This window comes from Paramisgurnus dabryanus, chromosome 3 (genome assembly GCF_030506205.2).
Source record: "Paramisgurnus dabryanus chromosome 3, PD_genome_1.1, whole genome shotgun sequence".
NCBI lineage: Eukaryota > Metazoa > Chordata > Actinopteri > Cypriniformes > Cobitidae > Paramisgurnus > Paramisgurnus dabryanus.
In genome coordinates, this window is record NC_133339.1 from 2,135,111 (window position 1) to 2,156,150 (window position 21,040).

At 40.5% G+C, this 21,040-nt stretch overlaps 2 protein-coding genes across 2 annotated transcripts in view; both read left to right on the top strand.

Annotated features, from left to right (window-relative positions):
- LOC135733733 (Fc receptor-like protein 5) overlaps nt 1–21,040 on the top strand; it is a gene marked incomplete at its 5' end in the record, with an annotated part of 237,936 nt that overhangs the window by 162,380 nt on the left and 54,516 nt on the right. The gene's annotated exons all lie outside the window — the stretch shown is intronic.
- Nucleotides 12,991–21,004, top strand: LOC135733736 (basement membrane-specific heparan sulfate proteoglycan core protein-like). Its single transcript, XM_065252527.2, has 18 exons — nt 12,991–13,048; nt 13,200–13,481; nt 13,699–13,983; nt 14,211–14,537; nt 14,858–15,136; nt 15,341–15,604; nt 15,715–16,002; nt 16,676–16,951; nt 17,104–17,382; nt 17,466–17,603; nt 17,717–17,878; nt 17,992–18,270; nt 18,604–18,855; nt 18,942–19,139; nt 19,811–19,900; nt 20,232–20,312; nt 20,534–20,593; nt 20,714–21,004. Exons 1-18 carry the CDS (start codon nt 12,991–12,993, stop codon nt 20,749–20,751), a joined length of 3,636 nt encoding a protein of 1,211 aa, XP_065108599.1. The 3' UTR covers nt 20,752–21,004.

The window sequence follows — 21,040 nt, forward strand, 5'->3', positions numbered from 1 at the left end:
TTTTTCAATGGAATATTGCAGTGTTAATTAAAAGCAGTTTATTAGTTTGGGTCATTGTTTTTTTTTCACAAACTTTAATCAAAATCTAAAACTTCGGCTTATTGCTTTTATAAAACGGTTACTTCATATGCATAGCAGGATTATGAAGATGACCTCCTTTAAAAGGTATATATACAATTTTTATTATTTCTGATTAACCACTAATAAACTCTTTCACCGCCATTGACGATATCTCGATATTGATATCTCGTCAATTAAGTGAAAACGCTTCCCCGCCAATGACGAGATTTTCCGTCTTTCCGCAATACCGCTATTATCCACCAGGTGGCGGCCTTCCGCAACTTTTTAACCCAGAAGTATTGCCCTATGGCAAGTGGCTGCATGTCCGTGTCTGTTTTAAAGGTGACATAGAATGATTGAACGGAGTATTTATCCTTGTTCTGTGATGTGACATGTAGACAAAAATTTTTGTGTTTGGGTCTGTAATGCCTTAGAAGCTTCCTAAAAACCTCTCTCAGATAGCTCTATTAGGGTGGGGGATTTTAAACAAGTGGTTTTGCACCTATTTGGCTCCCCCTACTGGCTTAACTTGCAATCTCATTACTGATTGGCTGACTTTGCTGCCACTCAAAAAATGTAGCCAATTATTTTAAAGTGGAGGAGCAGTTAGATGCCTGTGATGTCATAAGCATCAGTTTTTCAGATTGGGCTGTTTTCTGGCTGACATTTCTAAAAGAGGAATTTCTATGAGACTGAGATGTTTAGCATGTTTAGCACTTTTTGTATGTTCGTGAATGTGGGTAGACTACCATTATTCAACAAAGACAAGGTAAAAATGGTTTTTCATTCTCTGTCCCCTTTAAAGATCGCTCTGAATGGGATCTCTATGAAAAGTCTGTCACAAAAATGGAATTATCTCTGCTTTTTGCTCAAAATGTGGTGTTTTTGTAGAAACCTACCCATATTCAAAAGCTGATTGCAAAAAAACTACTGAAGGTAGGATGAAACGTTTTTTTTTTTTTTTTTTGGAAAGCAGAGGGTCTGTTCTTTCAATTGGTATATTGTATATTTATATATTTAAAGAAGAACATTTTCTGAAAGGCATTAAACTTTTGTGAAAATCATGGAAAACGCTGGCGCTGGCTGGCAACTTTTTTTAAAGCTGCTGGAAAGAGTTAACGAAATCAATCCACGCATATCTTTCCATATGAAATCAAAATCCTCTCAAATAAAAGCTATATTTACATATTTATTGTATTACAGTTTTTTATTGCTAAACGACAGTGAGCACAACTGGAGCTACATGTGCAAAACTCTAACTACAGTCTGCAATACCAAAAGTCACCTGAGCTAAACTGTTCATAGCACCTGCAAAACTCACTACAAGCAACACAACTCTTAACACATGGCTCAAAACAGCTCAGTGCAGCCAAACACTAAACACAACCCTCACTGAGATAACACACACTGTCACTCACAACACACTGAGAGGAAAAACACTAACATCAAACACCACTACTGAAAATACAAACTTTTCATCTTTAAAGATTGAACAATTTCAGTGACTTCATACAAAGTAATGTTTTCTTCAAATAATTATTTATTTATTTATCACATGATTTAGTTACATTTTTAGAACATAGCAATTCTTTAAGGTAAATGAAAATTAGCAGTTTGCTTCAATAGTCTGGAGTAATTTATGGAATTACAGTAATGAGAAAAAAGGTAGAAACTAAAAGTACAAATAATTGAGGGGCTAATCCTGCCTCTCTCTAGCATCAAGCCACTACATGCCACCCTTCTCCCTCCACAAACCCGTCTTCCTCGTTCCATTTCCAAAATTTGTCTTTCTGAGCTCTACCTATCATATTTATATAAAAAGTAATATTATATATATATATATATATATACACACTGCTGATAAATAAAAATTCCAATTTCATATATATATATATATATATATATATATATATATATATATATATATATATATATATATATATGAAATTGGAATTTTTATTTATTTGAAATTGCAATCAGCAGTGTTTGAAAGGCACAAGGCTGAAATCAATTCAGTTTTGAATGTGTGGTTGACAGTTTTGACAGCAGTGTGTTAGCATTTGAACAAAGTGCTGTAAATCCACAGTGTTGTGCAGGTTGTAGTTAACTCTTTCACCGCCAGCGTTTTTAAATAAAAGTTGCCAGCCAGCGCCAGCGTTTTTCATGATTTTCACCAAAGTTTAATGCCTTCCAGAAAATGTTCTTCTTTAAATAAATAAACATACAATATACCAAATGAAAGAACAGACCCTCTGCTTTCAAACAAACAAACAAAAAAAACGTTTCATCCTACCTTTAGTGGTTCTTTTGCAATCAGCTTTTGAATATGGGTAGGTTTTTGCAAAAACACCATATTTTGAGTAAAAAGCAAAAATAATTCCATATTTGTGACGGACTTTTCATAGAGATCCCATTCAGAGCGATCTTTAAAACAGACACGGACATGCAGCAGCTTGCCATAGGGCAATACTTCCGGTTTTAAAAAGTTGCGGAAGGGCCTGGTGGATAATAGCGGTATTGCGGAAAGACGGAAAATCTCGTCATTGGCGGGGAAGCGTTTTCTCTTAATTGACGAGATATCTCGTCAATGGCGGGGAAAGAGTTAAAGTCATGGGATAAGTGTGTAGAGTTTTGAATACTGTGTTCAAGCAATGAAAAATGAACTAGAGTTTGGTCAACATGAACTGCTGCTGTGCAGACTGTAGTAAGAGTTTTTCACATGTGACTCCAGTTGTGCCCACTGTCGTTTAGCAATCGAAAAAACTGTAAACAGACATTTCATTGTTCCTTTAATATTTCTTAATTGACTAATAATGCTGGCAAACAATTTAAAATGTCAGATATTATTAATACATTAAATTATGGTTATGTTATTTATCATTTATAAATCAATAAATGCATGCATGTTGCATGCATGTGTCACGAGTGACTATCGGGGCGGAACCAAAATTATGAAGAAGGGTTCCGCCCGGACCGATTTACCCGAACACCGGCACTTCCGGGTTACCCCGGGCAATGAAATCAGCGGAAACCAGCGACAGTTGTGAGCGTCGGCGTGGCGAACGCTGATTGGAGGACTCAAGGGAAAAGGAAGTATAAATAGAGCATGTGAAACACAGGATGTTGTTCGTTGTTTCGTTCCCTTGTTGGTGGATGTTGGAGCGGGCATTGTGGCAAGCGGTGTACTGTGGTGGCGAAGCAGACGAGTAGGGACTGAAGAGAAGATCCGCTGGAGGAAAGAGGACAGAGAAACAAGTGATTGGAAACAGGTTTGGAAGAAAACTGTTCGTATTGAAGCAATACATTCTCACTTGTGTGTGTACATCTGCAGTAAAAGCCACCGTGGAGCACGATCTCTGTCAGAGAGTCCGGAAGTCGAGTGACTTTGTGGGAAACTGCAAAAGGAAGGAGAACAACATAAAAGGAGAGAAATTACTCACATCGGATTGTGAGTACCAGTGGTCTATTATTTATTCTGAAAGTAGTGGAGGAACAGACAGTGACTATTTGCAAGGAGTGTGTTGTTGTGTAGTGGCCCTACTGTGGAGAACGAAGCCAGTGGTTTGCAGGATATCTGGAGCGCGTGGACCCGTATCATCTGTCCAAATCGCCGGTGGCCGCGAAGGTAAACATCTCTCTTCTCAGCGAAGTATATTGACCCAGCGTGGAGGTATGGACCTTAATTGTCACTAACTAAAGTGTGGATTGCTGTGTGTGAGCATGCATTATTGACGTGTGTGCACCTGGAGTGTTTGCAGTGCTGTGCCATGTCTCCTGTTGCTCATACCGACCCTATGTCAAGTCAACCGCTGTGAGGTGTGTCGTGGAGCCGCTGTGGTGTATTTATCATCATGTCTATTCCCCCGCCTGCATGTCCAGCAACGACTGAGATTGCTTGAGTACTGGATCTGAATGCTGTAAAAAAAGATCAAAGTGGAAATTAAAGGAAGTAGAGGAGTTGTGCAGGTGTAAACTAACTGCTGTGTGTGTGTAAGCCCTGTGTGGAGGAAGTATAGGTACCGTCCTGACCTTGAGGAGGAAGCGGAGCAGCCGGGTCTGTTACAGAAACCATCTCGCAGCCCCGTCTGCCTTTTCACCACCTCTCTGGACAGCATCGGCTGTGACGGGCCAGCCACAATTGTGAGGAAGAGAGGTAACGATCATACTCGCTCGTCAAAGGACCAAGGCCAGGTGACGTACAATCTTTTCCTTACTTCCGTTGTAACACCCGCCTGTGTGTTGAGAGTGAGGGAGGAAGAACAAAGCTAAAAACCATACTTACCTGAAGAAAGCATTGAATTAGGATTAAAAGTCATACGTACCTGGATGTCTGTCGATGCAGAGTAGCACGTCTACTGAACCATAGAGCCACACCAGAGCCGAGTTAAGAGTTATATGAACTTGAACTGTCTTGTCGATACAGAGCAGTACGCCACTGAACTGCAGAGCCACCTTAAAGCCCGAGCTAAGAGCTACATGTATTTGCATTGTTGCATTTAATCTGTCTCTTGTGTGTGTGTGTGACTGCAGTAGGCCCCCGGGACGAGTGTGGACTCCAGTGGGCCGTGGACGGAGAGGAGTGGCTCCAGTGCCCTGTTAAAGAGAACAGAAGAGGAAGAGAGTTACGGATACGGAAAAGGATCCTACTTGTACTTACCTAATTCGACACGGTCGAGTACTGGAATAAGCCGTGGAGCGGCTGGATGGCTACAGAACAGGTAGTCGCCTTATACCCCCTACATCCACTAATTATTGTTATTCTGCCTCCTGGAGCAAAGGAGGGCGCCACGGGTTCAAGAACACAAAGAAAAAAATCTCCGTCTCCCCGGCTCCCTCCCCTCTTCAGTAGTGCTTGGCCCGGCACTTGGCTCCTCTTCTCCCGAAGAGTCTGTGGAGGACAGACCAAGAGACCTTTTAAATTTCCCCTCACCCTTCTCCCCTGCTTAACAGCATTTTAAATAATTTAAATAAAATTTGTTTTAATTTTACTTACCTGCTTCGTGTGATTGGTCATTGGGGTGCTTTTGGGAACCTCCTCGAGGTGGAACGCGCCGGAGGGGCATTCAGTAGCCCGCTCCGGCTGGTAACACATGTATTTATTTATTTGTTTGACAAAATCATGCCAATAATGTAATCTAGAGATTCTAATCCTTCGTTCTGTATGATAACTTTGAAAAATACTGCACGGATTGATAAAAACTGAGAAGTTTTGGAAGCCAATATGATTGAATGGCCGATTCTGCTTTTGACGACAACGTCACTTGCGGATCGTAAATATGGAAGGTATTTTTGGACTTTTTAAAATTAATTAATTAAATTATAAAATTAAATAAATGATAAAATAAAAAATTAAATCGCAAAAAATGTCCCAAATTTGAAAATGAAATGCTAAAATAAAAATGTAAACATTATAGTAAATTATTTCATTTTTAACGTGATGAAGCATCATTCCGGCCAAATTGAAAAATTAAATTGATTTGACATTTCATTTTCAATATAATCTTGAGTCAAGACTGACAATATTAAAATAAAAAGGCAAGCTTGAAAAGGAATCTGTAGATACATTTTTTTAAAAGGCTTTTTTTCATGCCCAAGCAATAATAGGGACAAAATCAAAATGTAAAGTTCAGTTTTAATTTTAAGTTCTGTTTTCGTTTTCGTTTTAATTTTTAACAAAAAAATACTCGCCTTCATAGCAGATTTTGATGCCAAACACGAGAAAGTTTGCTTCGCGTATAACTTTCTTCTTACAGCAGTGATCTTCTGAAATTCGAACGTGAGAATCAACGTGAGGAAGTAATTTATGTCACTAGTATGGCTTTAGAGGTATTCACAAAGCACAAATATGACAGATTTCCTAAGTCACCAACGTGTCTGGCGCTGAATACCTGCTGGGAACACAGCTGTGGGGAAAAAGCGCTTGTGCGTACATACATCATTTTGTCACAAACCTATAATAAGGCTTTTTGGATAATATTTTTCAAACAATATTAATAATCATTGCCATATTTTTTTCTGAGATTGCCCTTTGTGTACTGTTGAAAATTGAAACAGCAATGATCAAATCATAGCGTAACCGCTTGGGCTCTGCAGTCACCAAGTCTGACTTAAAGTATATATGCATTACATTTAAAGCCATTCGAAGGGGGCAGACCCTTCAGAAGGAAACAATGACTTCAGATTACAGTCAGGCAATAAAAAGCAGTTGTGAACGCATCCCAGATCACCCCACAGGTAAACATGATAGCAGGGAATGTGTAAAAACACTCAATATTATCTTAGAGATAAGGTGCTCACCCCTTCAGTTTAGTGTCCCCTGCTGATTTTACCCATGCATGAACAATGAACAAATGCTCACCAACTCACCTAATAGAACAAAGCACACCAGCCAGCAAATACTGTAGCTATAATTACCTTGCTTGTTTCTCTAATATTGTGGTGAACAGATTCATATGATAAAACAAAAACTTTAATTATTGTCCTACAGTCCACCTGTTGCCTGTATCTGCTTTTAAACAGATAAAATCTGAGTTCCCTTTCAATACGGTTCACTTCGCATTGCGTCAGTTAGCTGACGCTATGGGGGAAACTCCTGTTTACTCCGTGACTGAAGCCTATTGGTTAACGTCTGTACAAAGTACAGACCAATGACGTTTGAACCCGCGCGCGGGAGGAACGCGTCCTTATATAAGCGCGGTTCAATCGTCAGGAGCTCATATTATTTCTCCTTCAGCGCGAACCTCTCGCTGCTCCGAAGAAAAAGAAGAAGCCTTACCTCGCCGTTGACAAAAGCCCTGCAGCGGAGTCCAGGCCTAGCGTCTTCCCCTGCCGTTTTCCGGCTGAGAACCGAAGATAGCAGAGTCCAGGTCTAGCGTCTTCCCCTGCCGCTTTCCGGCCGAGAACCGAAGATAGCCTTCGCTTGCCGTGGTACGAGCCCTGTGCAGCGGACACACGCCTGACGAGGTCTCCCCTGCGGCCGCCCGGTAAGATCAATACTTTTAATATAAAGCTATAAGCTAAAAGAGCAGGCGCTGTTGTAATAGCGTCCAGCACAGCGGCTCGGTGAGCCTCTCTGCTATGAATTTCCTCCGAGCGCGTTACCGGTCTGGCACCTCCCACGCCGGGACCGCGCTTATGCTTTGGTTGTCTTATCCATGTTTCGTGCTCCCCCTGCTGTTCCTCTCTCGCCGGGATGAACACACGGCGAGCCATGAGACTAGAAGGATGCAAAGACAGGCACACACGGACTAACTCCCCCTGTGTTCTGTCACACCGCAACCGTTCATGCTTACAGAGTCCCTTCGCTCCTCTCAAATTCAGTGGCGAGATCTCTGGCACATATATTAATCCCCCGAGTGCATCGGGTGATACCGTCACGACGCATGGCTGTTCTGTCTGTGTTGCTGCTCCCCTCTGCCGTTCCTCTCTTGTTGAGATGAACAAGCGGGGAACCGTAGACCTGGATAGATGCATACGACAAGCAAACACGGGCGGTCTGCCCCTGTCTCTGTCATAGCACAGCCACTCGTGCTCCACGCTCGCGGAGTCCCTCGCTCCTTTCCCCACAGTGGTGAGGTCTCTTAACGGCTTAGCTAGCGGTATTACGGCTCGCTGCCTCTAAATGCAGCTGTCCAGTGTTCAACGATTACAGAGCTTCATGCCCCTCCCCTCCTGGAGCGGCGCGATCTCATTCGTCTGCTCGATAGGGCTGATTCGCCGCTATTGGAGCACCAAGAACACTCATTATAAGAGAGCTTCATGCCCCTCCCCTCCTGGAGCGGCACGATCTCATTCGTCTGCTCGATAAGGCGGACACGCCTCTATTGGAGCGCTAAAACACTTATTATAGAGCTTTACTGGCCTGAGCCGATCTCACTTCAGATAGCTCATTCTTCGTCTGCCTGGTAATTTCTCTCTGGTTTAGACGGAATCAGAGGCAGAACGAATTTGTTTATAATATACTCAGGCCCGAATACCTCCCTTTATTCAGTCCCGTCCTATATCAGTGCGCTGAATATTGGTACATTCTTATATATATACCCGGTTTTTCTGCCCTTTTAATAAACGGCAAAACCGCGGGCCTCACGGCAGACTTCCTCTCTGCGATGGGTTCAGTCTGACATTAAACCACCTAGACATACTACCCTGCTCCGTGAGCCGTTCGGTCACCGTCACTACTGAGGCTTGTGCACCTGAACGGCTGAGCTCTGGTCTCCGCAGCATAGCTGCATCAACAGAGAACGAAACTGTCTGGGAAAAAGGGGTTATGTCGCGCCTCGGCTGGACTGCCCTGAAATGTTTTCTGTGTGCTGTTTATCCAAACATACTGTGTAATACTGTCGGCTATGCGACCTCACTATAGTGGCGAACGGTATTTGATTCCTCTAAAAAGAGTAATTTCCGTGCTTACTATACTGTGTATTGACACCCACGGTTGTACGGTGTCTCTAAACACTTTATCGCCTTACTGACAAGCAATCAGTAATACGCACACACGGCCCGCTGTCCATAATTCTATCGACGCTAGCCGAAAAAACCCCGGTTTGGCCATATACTGTGTATTGACACCCCACGACTGTACGGTGTCTCTAACACCTTTCTGCCAAATTCGCTCGCAGCCCACCTCAGTTTCTCCGCTACGATGCTGATGGCGCAAACGAGTACGGTCTTACGGCTGTTATTCTCTCTTCCTAGAGAAAGGACAGCCTCAGACTTTTGCATGGCTCCAAGCGTTTGAATCGCGCCCTCTCCGGACGGCCACTCAAAGGCTTACAGCCAAGCGGTTTATGACGTTTTTCGGCCATATAGCTGATTTATATTAGCGGATCCGAAGACGCTCACACCTCCGCTCCAATACTCGGAGATATTAAGGGTAATATCAACCTCAAGTGAGCTTGCTACCCGCCACAATAAGTTTCAAAGCTTAGAGCGCGCGCACAGTCAGACGCGCGCGGCATCTCGTTTAAGACGGGCGCACGTACCCCTCTAACGAGCCTCAGAAAGCTGAATATCGTGGCATTCTGTTCATAAGTCCACTTCAGTTTGACTAAGCAAAGGTCCCGCCCCGAGCTGACGGCCGGGAAGCTTGCTTAAGTTACACACTGCTGCATGAAGTGCTGTCATTACGAGCTAGCCCAGCATTTGCTGTGGGTTGAACACGCTTTACGACGGCAATCAGCCTTCGGCGCGTGGAACGCCGTTTGTCTCATATAAATCACCTTGTACTGTGAATACGGTACATTAAGAGGATGATTTAGCACTGCAGCACTCTCGACCGTGTTATTGTGATAATGCGGTCGGGCAATCTACGGTGGTTTCATTATTTACCGAACCAGACTGAGATCTCGCCCCCTGAACAAGCTGACGAGTCATCTCCTTTATAAACTCATTGCATCGCTTTATAAGCTATGTTCAATCAGAGTGATACGCATCTCATGCTTAAACTACCAATATTAACCCATTACGATGGGCGTGCGGAGATGGCATCCGTGGGACACGACCTACATTACGTGCCTTATGACACATTGACACAAGCTGCTAGGACCCCTTTCACGAGGCGTCCTTATGCACAGTCTGATCCATTCTGTCTAGTGACATTTGAAAGTCAATACCCCCCGCGAATCGTGGGTGTAACACTTTTCTCCTCACTACAGAGGCACGGCGGCTCTCTCCCCTACCTATATCTATGTGGCCGTGATAACAGCGAACCACGCTTTTACGACCGACCATTCATTTAATTCACAAGCCTGTCATCTCTCAGATGCGGACGGCGGCGGTAACAGCGAACCATGCTTTTACGGCTGGCCATTCAATTTATTCATAAGCCTGTCATTTCTCAGATGCGGACGGTGCCCGAGGCACAGCGCTCTGGAACTGTCCAAGGTCCTGGATGACAGATACGTCTGACGTACATCAGACGATCAGCTGTTCATCTGCGTCACAGATCACTCACTAGAGCACCTGTCAATACAGGCTATTTATGGATCGTTGACGTTATCACCTCCCGTGACAATTATGCTCACTTGTCTTAGAGCATGGGCATGGTCTTAGAGGTTTCTCATTTGACAATTGTGACACGGCCGGCTGGTCCCCGCCGTCCACGTTGTCAGTTTACAGCTTCGACATCCCTGCTTCGCGCACTACTGAGGTTTGTTGCATTAAAGGTGCGCCCATTAGCTCACCTGTATGCACGATATGGTTTTTAATTATATGCGTCCACCGTGCGCTTAGAGAAGCTCACATGTACACGCTATAACATTTTGGTATACAATAAGATGCGCTTGGGAAAGCTCACCTGTATACACAGCTGTGTTATGCTTTGTGACACATACATTGTTGTTCATCTGTGTACGTTCACGGTGCGTTGGGTGCCCACCGTTACGTTCATCAATCATATCTGTACACATTCACGGCGCGTTCTGTGCACTGATTTATCTATACGCATTCACGGTGCACTGAAGAGTTCACCCGTGTGCGCACAATTTATTATCAGAACACATGACGGCGCGCTCGAGAATCTTGCCGGCCTGTGCATTATAACACTCTGATATGCATTCACGATGTATTCAAGTGTTCACCTGTGCCCGTGCAATTTATAGTCAATACACATTTATGGCGCGCTTGGAAAGCTCACCGATCTGTGCACTATAATACTACCTACATGCATCCCGATGCGCTCGAGGGTGCACCTGGGTTCACACTATTGTGGTATCTGTATAATCCCACGCTACGAACCGTTCTGCCGCATATTATAGTCAGATCGGCCGTTCGTGAGCTTCGCAGATCACTCACTACGTATGTCTGTTGCTAACAGTGGTTATTTAGATGGATCGTTGAAACCATCGCACTGGCTCACGCCCCTCTATGAGCTATGTCCTATATAGAGCCCACTCTGTGCGAGTTTGGCTTCTTCATGAACTTGGTCTACAGGGGTATCTATATCTATATTTGATATCTGCTACGCGGCCGGCTGGTCTTCGCCGTCTACGTTGTCAGATTGTACAGCTTAGACGTCCCTGCCCTACGAGCGCAGGTTCTCTCGGCTCAATCATGCACGCTCATGCGTTTTATGTGTACACCACGGTGCGCTCAGCGAGCTCACCAACGTGACTCTGAATTTACTTATCTCGCACAGCCGCGGCGCGCTCGGTACCTCGCCGTCTTGTGCTATGTTATGTGCCCCGGTGCGTTTAAAACCCCACCGTGTGCGCGTCAACAATTTATATGGTGCTTACACATTTGCTTTTAAAGCTGTGAATATGCCGGGTATAGGGCCACACGCAGTGTCTCTCCGGTAAGGCACTTCAGTACGTTGTGTATGCACGGCGTGATGGGATTACGTTCCCCCATAGCGTCAGCTAACTGACGCAATGCGAAGTGAACCGTATTGAAAGGGAACGCTTAGGTTACTCACGTAACCCCGGTTCCCTGAAATAACGGGAACGAAGCATTGCGTCTCTTGCCGTGCTACAAACGTCTACGCAGCGAGTGTTATTCGGCTGCGCGCTTCAGTCGAATAATATGAGCTCCTGACGATTGAACCGCGCTTATATAAGGACGCGTTCCTCCCGCGCGCGGGTTCAAACGTCATTGGTCTGTACTTTGTACAGACGTTAACCAATAGGCTTCAGTCACGGAGTAAACAGGAGTTTCCCCCATAGCGTCAGCTAACTGACGCAATGCTTCGTTCCCGTTATTTCAGGGAACCGGGGTTACGTGAGTAACCTAAGCGTTATGCACCATATTTACTGCATCAATTGTAGCAAAAAATGTGAACTTGTGAGTTTCTTAATCTGTGATTTGTAAAATGGGATTTGTGCAGCTGCACTGAAGGATTTGTGAATGTGTAACTGTTGTGTTGTATTTGAGGGAAAGATAAAAAATCTACAAGTTTCAGGCCTGTCAATCATCATTGTAAACATAGAGTATATAGCTTTATGAACTAAAGTCCAACACACATCCTCTGTATTTGTGTTGTGTCATCACAAATTCACTCATGTATATAAAGATTCAGCTACACCCGCTGTATGATGAGATTACTCGCACTGTGTTTCATTATGTAGTGTTCATGAGTTTACATTTACATTTTACTGCAGTGTTAAAAGTGTTGGTTGGTTTGCGAATAAACAAGCAGCTTTATTAAATGTTGGGTAAAATGGGGCGAATGTGAAAAGAAATAGCAAAAGAATGCTTAATGTTCTTTTATTTTCAATTGTTGTGTGAGGTTGTGTAAAACAATGGCCGTTTCTCAATATGCGTTCTTGTCTGTACTTGTGTTCTTGTGGACTTGTAAAATGTCATCGGGCGTGGCCCAAGTACTGTTCCAAATCAAAGTTTCCATCAAACCAAGTTCACATAACATCCCCGGATGTGTTCTTGATCCGCCCATTTTATTGAGGATGCATCAGGAGGTGACTTGTGCGGACTTCTGACAACCAACTTTCCCAGAATGCATTTTGCGTCAACTGCAATGAATTCGAAATATTCAAAATATTGGTTAGACTGAATGACGACCTCAAGTACTCTCTGTTCCATTTGCAATATAACCGGACTCGCGTCCTCCTGTCCTCGGGAGTTCTTTTTTTCCGAGTCTGAACTTGCAAGTCCGAACTAGGAAGGACGCAAGTCCGATCTTGGCGTACTTGGTATTGAGAAACAGCTAATGTGTTAATAGAATTGTGAAATGAATAAAGAAAAGGCACAACTCTGGCTTAAGAACATCCACATTTAAGGGATGTCTATCATTTGATCACACATTGTGATATAGAGTACAGTGTTATTCATATTTACATATCATATGTTAAAATATTTATTATATAATATTTATCAAGTTTTTTCTTTGTTGTTTACAGTGCTAATTTCAAACATCCACTCTGGACAAAATAAAGGTGACTGAATTTCATAGATTTGTGTCTTTCGTGTAAACCAGGGATGGGCAACTTCGGTCCTGGAGGGCCGGTGTTCTGCCAAAAAGTTTCTAGTATTCCTAGTAAGACCTTAATTGGCTGCTTCAGGTGTGTTTAATTATGGTTGGAGCTAAACTCTGCAGGACACCGGCCCTCAAGGACCTAAGTTGCCCATCCCTGATTTAAACAGATCTGTGATGAGATTGTTATAGCTTTATTTTCTTTTATCCTCAGCTTTACCCAGAGCTACAGTGAGAGTAACACCAGACAGATCTGTGTTCACTGGAGAGACAGTCACTCTGAAGTGTGAGATAGAGGATCAGGACAGATCATTAAACTGGACATATCGGTGGGATAACAGACGTACTTCAGTGTTTAACTCTGAGCGTTACACTGTAGACGGAGACTCTCTCACTATCAATGGAGTTACTGAATCTGATCAGAATAATTACTGGTGTGTAGTAGAGAGAGATGGACGACCACAAAAAAGCCTATATGTTGATCTTACTGTAAAGGGTGAGTTCAACTTTAATGTCAGTAAAATAGGAAGATGAAGACAGAAACATCTCATGTGTGTTAATTATCAAAAACATTATGTCAATGGTTGTGTTGTGTCATATTTTAGAGCGATCAGAAATATATTGTTTTATTGTTTTATTTAATTTCATTTAGATTTGTTAATTTATGTTAACAGACTCATGAGATTTATAACTTCATTTTCTTCTTTCCTCAGCTTTACCCAGAGTTACAGTGATAGTAACACCAGACAGATTTGTGTTCACTGGAGAGACAGTCACTCTGAAGTGTGAGATAGAGGATCAGTACAGAAACTGGAGATATCTGTGGAATAACAGTCGTACTGAAATGTTAAACTCTGGGCGTTACACTGTAAACAGAGACTCTGTCATTATTAATAGATTTACTGAATCTGATCAGAATGAGTACTGGTGTAGTGCAGAGATTGATGGACGACCACAGACTTTAGTATCAAGCTCACCTGTTAATCTTACTGTGAAGGGTGAGTTCAACTTCAAAATCTGTAAAATAGGAAAATAAAGACAGAAACATCTCATGTGTGTTACTTATCAGAAACATTATGTCAAATGTTGTGTTGTGTCAATGTTTTAGAGGGATCAGCAATATATTGTTTTATTTAAAAATTATTTTGATTTGTGATCTGTGGGTTAGAAGATCTGTACAGTAACTATGACTGATTGTCATAGCTTTATTTTCTTCTTTCCTCAGCTTTACCCAGAGTTACAGTGAGAGTAACACCAGACAGATCTGTGTTCACTGGAGAGACAGTCGATCTGACGTGTGAGATAGAGGATCAGTACAGTGACTGGAGATATCAGTACAGTGACTGGAGATATCAGTACAGTGACTGGAGATATCAGAACAGTGACTGGAGATATCTGTGGTATAAAGGCGGAACTGGAAGTTCAGTGTTTGAGGGAAAAATCTACACCATCAGATCACCATCAGATCAGGATGAGTTCTGGTGTAGAGGAGAGAAATATGGACGACCATCATCCTCACAGGACAGTGATCATGTGACTCTCTCTGTTAAAGGTCAGTAATGAATGTGATTGGATAATTGTTAAGAAATCATGGGGTCATTTATATTCCCATAATTTACTGCTAGATTTAGTCACTTTATTTTACAAGATTAGTGTGTAATGCAAAGAATATTTTGCTTTTTTAATTACCAATATACTTAAAATTATAATTTCATTTTCACACAGTTTATTTCCATAAATGCTTAATAATTTGCAAATCTTCATTACAAAAATAAAAATGTTTCTGATAAAGTTTTTCTTCAGAAACTTCAAAGAACAAATGCAGTTCAGATTTTGGAAAAATTGTATAACTTTATTTTCTTCTTTCCTCAGCTTTACCCAGAGTTACAGTGATAGTAACACCAGACAGATCTGTGTTCATTGGAGAGACAGTCACTCTGAAGTGTGAGATAGAGGATCAGTACAGATCATTAAACTGGAAATATTGGTGGGCTAACAGACATACTTCAGAGCGTTACACTGTAAACAGAGACTCTCTCACTATCACTCGATTTACTCAATCTGATCAGGATGAGTACTGGTGTAGTGCAGAGATACACGGACGACCACAATCTTCACGAAGAAGCTCATCTGTTGATCTTACTGTAAAGGGTGAGTTCAACTTTAATGTCAGTAAAATAGGGAGATTAAGACAGAAACATCTCATGTGTGTTAATTATCAAAAAATTATGCCAATGGTTGTGTTTTAAAGCGATCAGAAATATATTGTTTTATTGTTTTATTTAATTTCATTTAGATTTGTTAATTTATGTTAACAGACTGATGAGTTATAACTTAATTTTTTTCTTTCCTCAGCTTTACCCAGAGCTACAGTGAGAGTAACACCAGACAGATCTGTGTTCACTGGAGAGACAGTCACTCTGAAGTGTGAGATAGAGGATCAGTACAGTAACTGGAGATATCTGTGGTATAAAGACAGAACTGGGACTGCAGTGTTTAAGGAAAACATCTACACCATCAGATCACCATCAGATCAGGATAAGTTCAGGTGTAGAGGAGAGAGAGATGGACGACCCTCATCCTCACAGTACAGTGATCATGTGACTCTCTCTGTTAAAGGTCGGGTCATTTATTTTTCCATAATTTTTTAACTTTACAAATCTTCCTTACGAAATAAAAATGTTTCTGTTAAAGTTTTTCTTTAGAAGTTTATTTTCTTCTTTCCTCAGCTTTACCCAGCATTACAGTGAGAGTAACACCAGACAGGTCTGTGTTCACTGGAGAGACAGTCACTCTGAAGTGTGAGATAGAGGATCAGTACAGATCATTAAACTGGACATATCTGTGGTATAAACGTGGTAATGAAGTGTTTAACTCTGGGCGTTTCACTGTAAACAGAGGCTCTCTCACTATCAATACAATTACTCAATCTGATCAGGATAAGTACTGGTGTAGTGCAGAGATACACGGAAGACCACAAACAAAATCAAGCTCTGCTGTTAATCTCACTGTGAATGGTGAGTTTAATATCAGTATTACTGTAAAATATACAGAAGAAGTATTCTAATGTGTGTATAAACAACTGGGAACTTAATGTTAATGGTTTTGGTGTATTAATGTTTTATAAGGACCAGAATATCTTGGTTGATTAAATGGATCATTTAGGTTTGGGATTTCATGTAAACAGAAAAGCTGTGTTTTCATTACCCTTCAAATTGTGCAAATTGACATTGCGAATTGAAAATATGGCAAAATCTTCAATATATCGCAAAAGACATTTTAATGCTCACATGAAGTGTTTTTCCAACCCAGTCTCACACAGTTGCATATAAATAGAACAAAGTGTGAAAATCAAGCAATACATATGCCCAATTCCACTTTGGCGTGCATATGATGCGCCAGTCCTTCTTTTGATTTAAAATAATGTAAAATGATTTGGTAAAAAAAGATTTATATTGCGGCCGGTGGATGTGATATTACTAAACCTGGAATGATGAATCGCAAGAGGAAAAACTATGTTTCAGTCGCATATCATCAGTTAATGGAAATGTCGTCATTTCAATAGTTTTTGTCGACATTAAAAAAATATTGCTAAAGTTTTGTGAAAATCTGTAATGGTAACGCAGCCTGTGATGAGATTTATAAGCTCTGAGACTCTTCAGGATCTGAATGTGTTTTATTCTCCTACAGGATCAAAACCAAAACCCAAACTCACATCAAGTGAAGGATCTGTACTGACAGGTAACACAGTGACTCTGAAGTGTCACATTGATCATTGGTCTACTGGAGGGAAGTTTTACTGGTACAAAAACACACAAAACACTGAGAAGACGACAACAGAAACAAACTCTTACACAATCAACAGAGTTAAAGTTTCAGATGGAGGTCAGTACTGGTGTAGAGCTGGAAGAGGTCAACCAGACTATTACACAGACTACAGTGATGGACTGTGGATAAATGTTAAAGGTGAGAGACAACATGACAGTCTAACAGACTGCTTTTATTATACTTTATTTATGTTTAATTGTACTACTGTGCATCTCAACAGCCCAAAATCATACTTTCATAATATCACACGTTGTTTTAAATATTGTGTAAATACATATGTGTTTGTACAGACAGTCCTAAACCTGTAGTGAGTGTTGATCCTGACAAACAGCTGTTCAGAGGAGAAACTGTTACTCTGAGATGTGACATACAGGATACAGGAGACACTGAGTGGACATACAGCTGGACTGCAGAGACATATAACTTGTATAGGCGGTTCTACTGTGACACACAAGAGTGTAAAATCAACAACATTCAACAGACTGACAGTGGTAAATACACCTGTAGAGGAAAGATACGTGAACACAACACTGAGATGAGTGATGCTGTTACACTGACTGTATCATCAGGTGAGTTTATATGTTTGTTCATCATTATTAGTGTGAAGAGATGAAGTGTAACATGTTATTCATGAGAGATTGATCACTTTCAGATAAACCACAGACAGTTTTAAGTGTTTCTCCAGACCGGTGGTTGACTGAAGGAGAATCAGTGACTCTGATTTGTGAGGTTAGAAGTTCATCTACAGGCTGGACATTCAGCTGGTTCACTGTACAGAGTCATTACTCAGGTAATATCTCATTCATCTCATAACAAATACATCAACTGGGTTTATTCAAAAATTAGATTTTGAGTATTTCATTTTAACATGTGTATCACATTTTTACTCTACAATGAATAAAGTTGACTATCAGCTGGTGTCAAACAGCAGTGGAGGATCTAAAGGCATCTACACAGTGAGTTCAGTGACTGTGAAGCACACAGGAGTTTATATGTGCAGAGCAGAGAGAGGAGATCCAGTCTATCACACAGAGTACAGTAACACACAAACACTGTGGATCACTGGTGAGTTCATCACACACAACTAAACAACAACAATCTCTTACACACTATGTCTTATATCATTCATTTATTCATTTATCTCTTATAAAGATGATTTTCTGTCATTTTCTTCTCAGGTGTTTCTCCTTCAGTCTCTCTGATCATCAGACCCAACAGATCTCAACACTTCTCATCTGAATCTCTCTCTCTGAGCTGTGAGGATCACAGTATCTCTACTGGATGGACAGTGAGAAGATACACAGACGAACTGAAACCTTGTTCATCATCAGACTGGAGATCTACAGAAACAACATCTACATGTACCATCAGATCTCTCCACACATCTGATACTGGAGTGTACTGGTGTCAGTCTGAATCTGGAGAGAAACTTCATCCTGTTAATATCTCAGTACACAGTGAGTTTACAAATCATTATTTATTCATTTTAGAGGCAAAAAAATCTTTACCATCAGTGCAATGAACCAATGAAGCAGTTTTTATTATTTTTATTTAATTTGTAATTAGTATTTATCAGTGGAAATTAAATAAATATTACTATAGATTTTCTTGCTGGTTGCTAGGGTGTCTCTATTATATTCTGGTTCTTATATAATGGTTAATGATGCTTTTCATTTTAAGTCTATGGGATTTAACTTTATTTTTTACCATCTGCCAGATATAACAAGCCGATAATCAATCTGATATATTTTTATAATTTATAATCATCAGTTATTTGTTCTGTTTTGTAGATGCTGATGTGATTCTGGACAGTCCTGTTCATCCTGTGACTGAAAGAGATCCTCTGACTCTACGCTGTTTATATCGAGATAAAAACCCCTCTAACCTGAGAGCTGAATTTTATAAAGATGGATCAGTGGTGCAGAGTCGGACTACAGGAGACATGATGATCATCCCTACAGTCTCAAAGTCACATGAGGGTTTCTACTACTGTAAACACCCAGAGAGAGGAGAGTCTCCAAAGAGCTGGATCTCAGTCAGAGGTGATCTCTCTTCTCTATAAGCACTGTTGAAATGTTTTTTGCATATGCATATATAGTTATATATGGATGTATCTCTGCTTTTCCAGCCACAAGATCTTCATCTCTTGGTCTTAATCTTGGTTTTGTACTGAGCTTCATGTTTTTGATCTTTTTCTTGGTCCTGCTGTGGTGCTACAAAAACAAAAAATTATCTCAGTGTCTCTCAGCTGTCAGTCAACAGCAGAACATCAGTCAGACATCAGATCAGAAACAGACTGAAGATGTTTACACTCCATTGCCGACTGGTCAGTCAGTACATTCATTTATTATGGTCAGTGCCAGAAATCGGCTTTTATAAGAGCTGATGCAGTTACATCCCTTTTGAAACTTTATTTATTACAAGAGATGCTCATCTTTATGATCATTATTAACATTAACGTATTTCCTGTGTATTTTAAGCTATGTTTGTGTTTAGATAACATGTGTTTATGTTTCATGTGTAAAAGAACTCAGTATTTTTCACACAATTTACTTATCTGTATACCGTTGTTTTCACTGTCCTAAACGTGCTGATGTCTTCCTTGGTCTATGAAGTCCCTCCTTCTGAAATACGTAACAAGTTCTGATTGTGTAGTTTGTTTAGTGTGTTGTGATTGGACAGAAGCTTAGCTTAGCCTGAGCCGCTTGAGCTTAGCTGGCGACTGACATATTCCTGTGGGAATACTTCTGGAAAGCTGACCGTTCGCTGTAGGCTTTGAAAAGCAAGTTCTGTTAAGAAAATGTATTGCTTGGCATTGAACTTTGAGCTTTATTATTTTGCAGGCATTATTTATGCTCTTACAGCAACATTACACACTATCTAAAGTTTGAAAAATGGGATAAAAAAACTTGACCTTTAAGGGTCAAACAATTTTCCTTACAATGTCTAAGGCTGAGAGGAGAAAACTCTTAATCATTTCTTTATTCTTTTTTATAGACAATGTAAATGAATCAGCTGATCACATCTATGCTGATATTGAACTGAAACCTAAGAAAGAAATGAAGAAAAAGATGAAACACAAGAAAGGTAAAACAAAACAATATTTCTATGAAGGCTTCACAAGACATAAAGCTTTGACAAATGGTCTTTTAAACTTTATTTATTACAAGAGATGATAAAGACAGAAGTGCAGGTAATTTACTGATATCATTTAATGTTGTTTATCCCATGACAATAAAACAATTTTAAGGTTAAACTTTCTTTTAGCAGTACCTCATGCCGGCCACAGTGATGTCATGTATTCACAGGTCAACTTCAAGAAAAATAAACTTAAGAGCAAATATAGAAACTATCAGAGGAGAAAAATAAAAGACTGAGAGGAGAAAACTCTTAATCATTTCTTTATTCCTCATTGTAGACAATGTAAGTGAAGCAGCTGATCACATCTATGCTAATATTGAACTGAAACCTCAGAAAGAAATGAAGAAAGACAAGAAAGGTAAATTGAAACATGATGATCAACAGAGATATCTGAACATTTAAATAAAATAACTTATAGTATTGTCATGCTTCAATAACATGCTGAATCACAGCTAACACGTCAGCAGTGTCGTACGTCATATAATATCTATAAACAGCTAAACTGTCATCTTTTCTCATAAGTTAACTGTGAATGTTGGATTATTTATTATAAAGTTTCCCAATTATTGGCATTTTTAGGGAATACCAGTGAAGGTGGGAAAAATGTGTACTCTAAACTGAAGAAAGGAGGAGGTCAAGGTGAGATAAACTAATATATTAAACTGAAAATATCATCTACAGTATAATTATCACTTATCTGTATTCAGTATGTATTTAAGCCTCATCACTTATCTGTATTTAAGTATCTATTTTTTTCAGGTGTTGCTTTTGGATCTGTTGATGTGGCCTACTCTTAGAGGAGGAAAAGATGGCAATACAGTAGCTAATGCTTAATATTATCAATATAAAGCTTTGTGTGCATCAGAGTAAATGTTTCCTAAACTTTGATTTTCTAATAGCATAAAAGAGTTTACTTATCATGTGGAGCGCAGATGCTCCTTCAAAAATGAGACAATGATATTAACCGAATGCTCTCGGCAAGAAAACTGTAAGAAACTATAGTAAGAAACTCTTTACTATACTGAAACTACAGTTTCTGTTTTGTTTACAAATCTGTACAGAAATTATTTTTCAGTTTTTTTACTG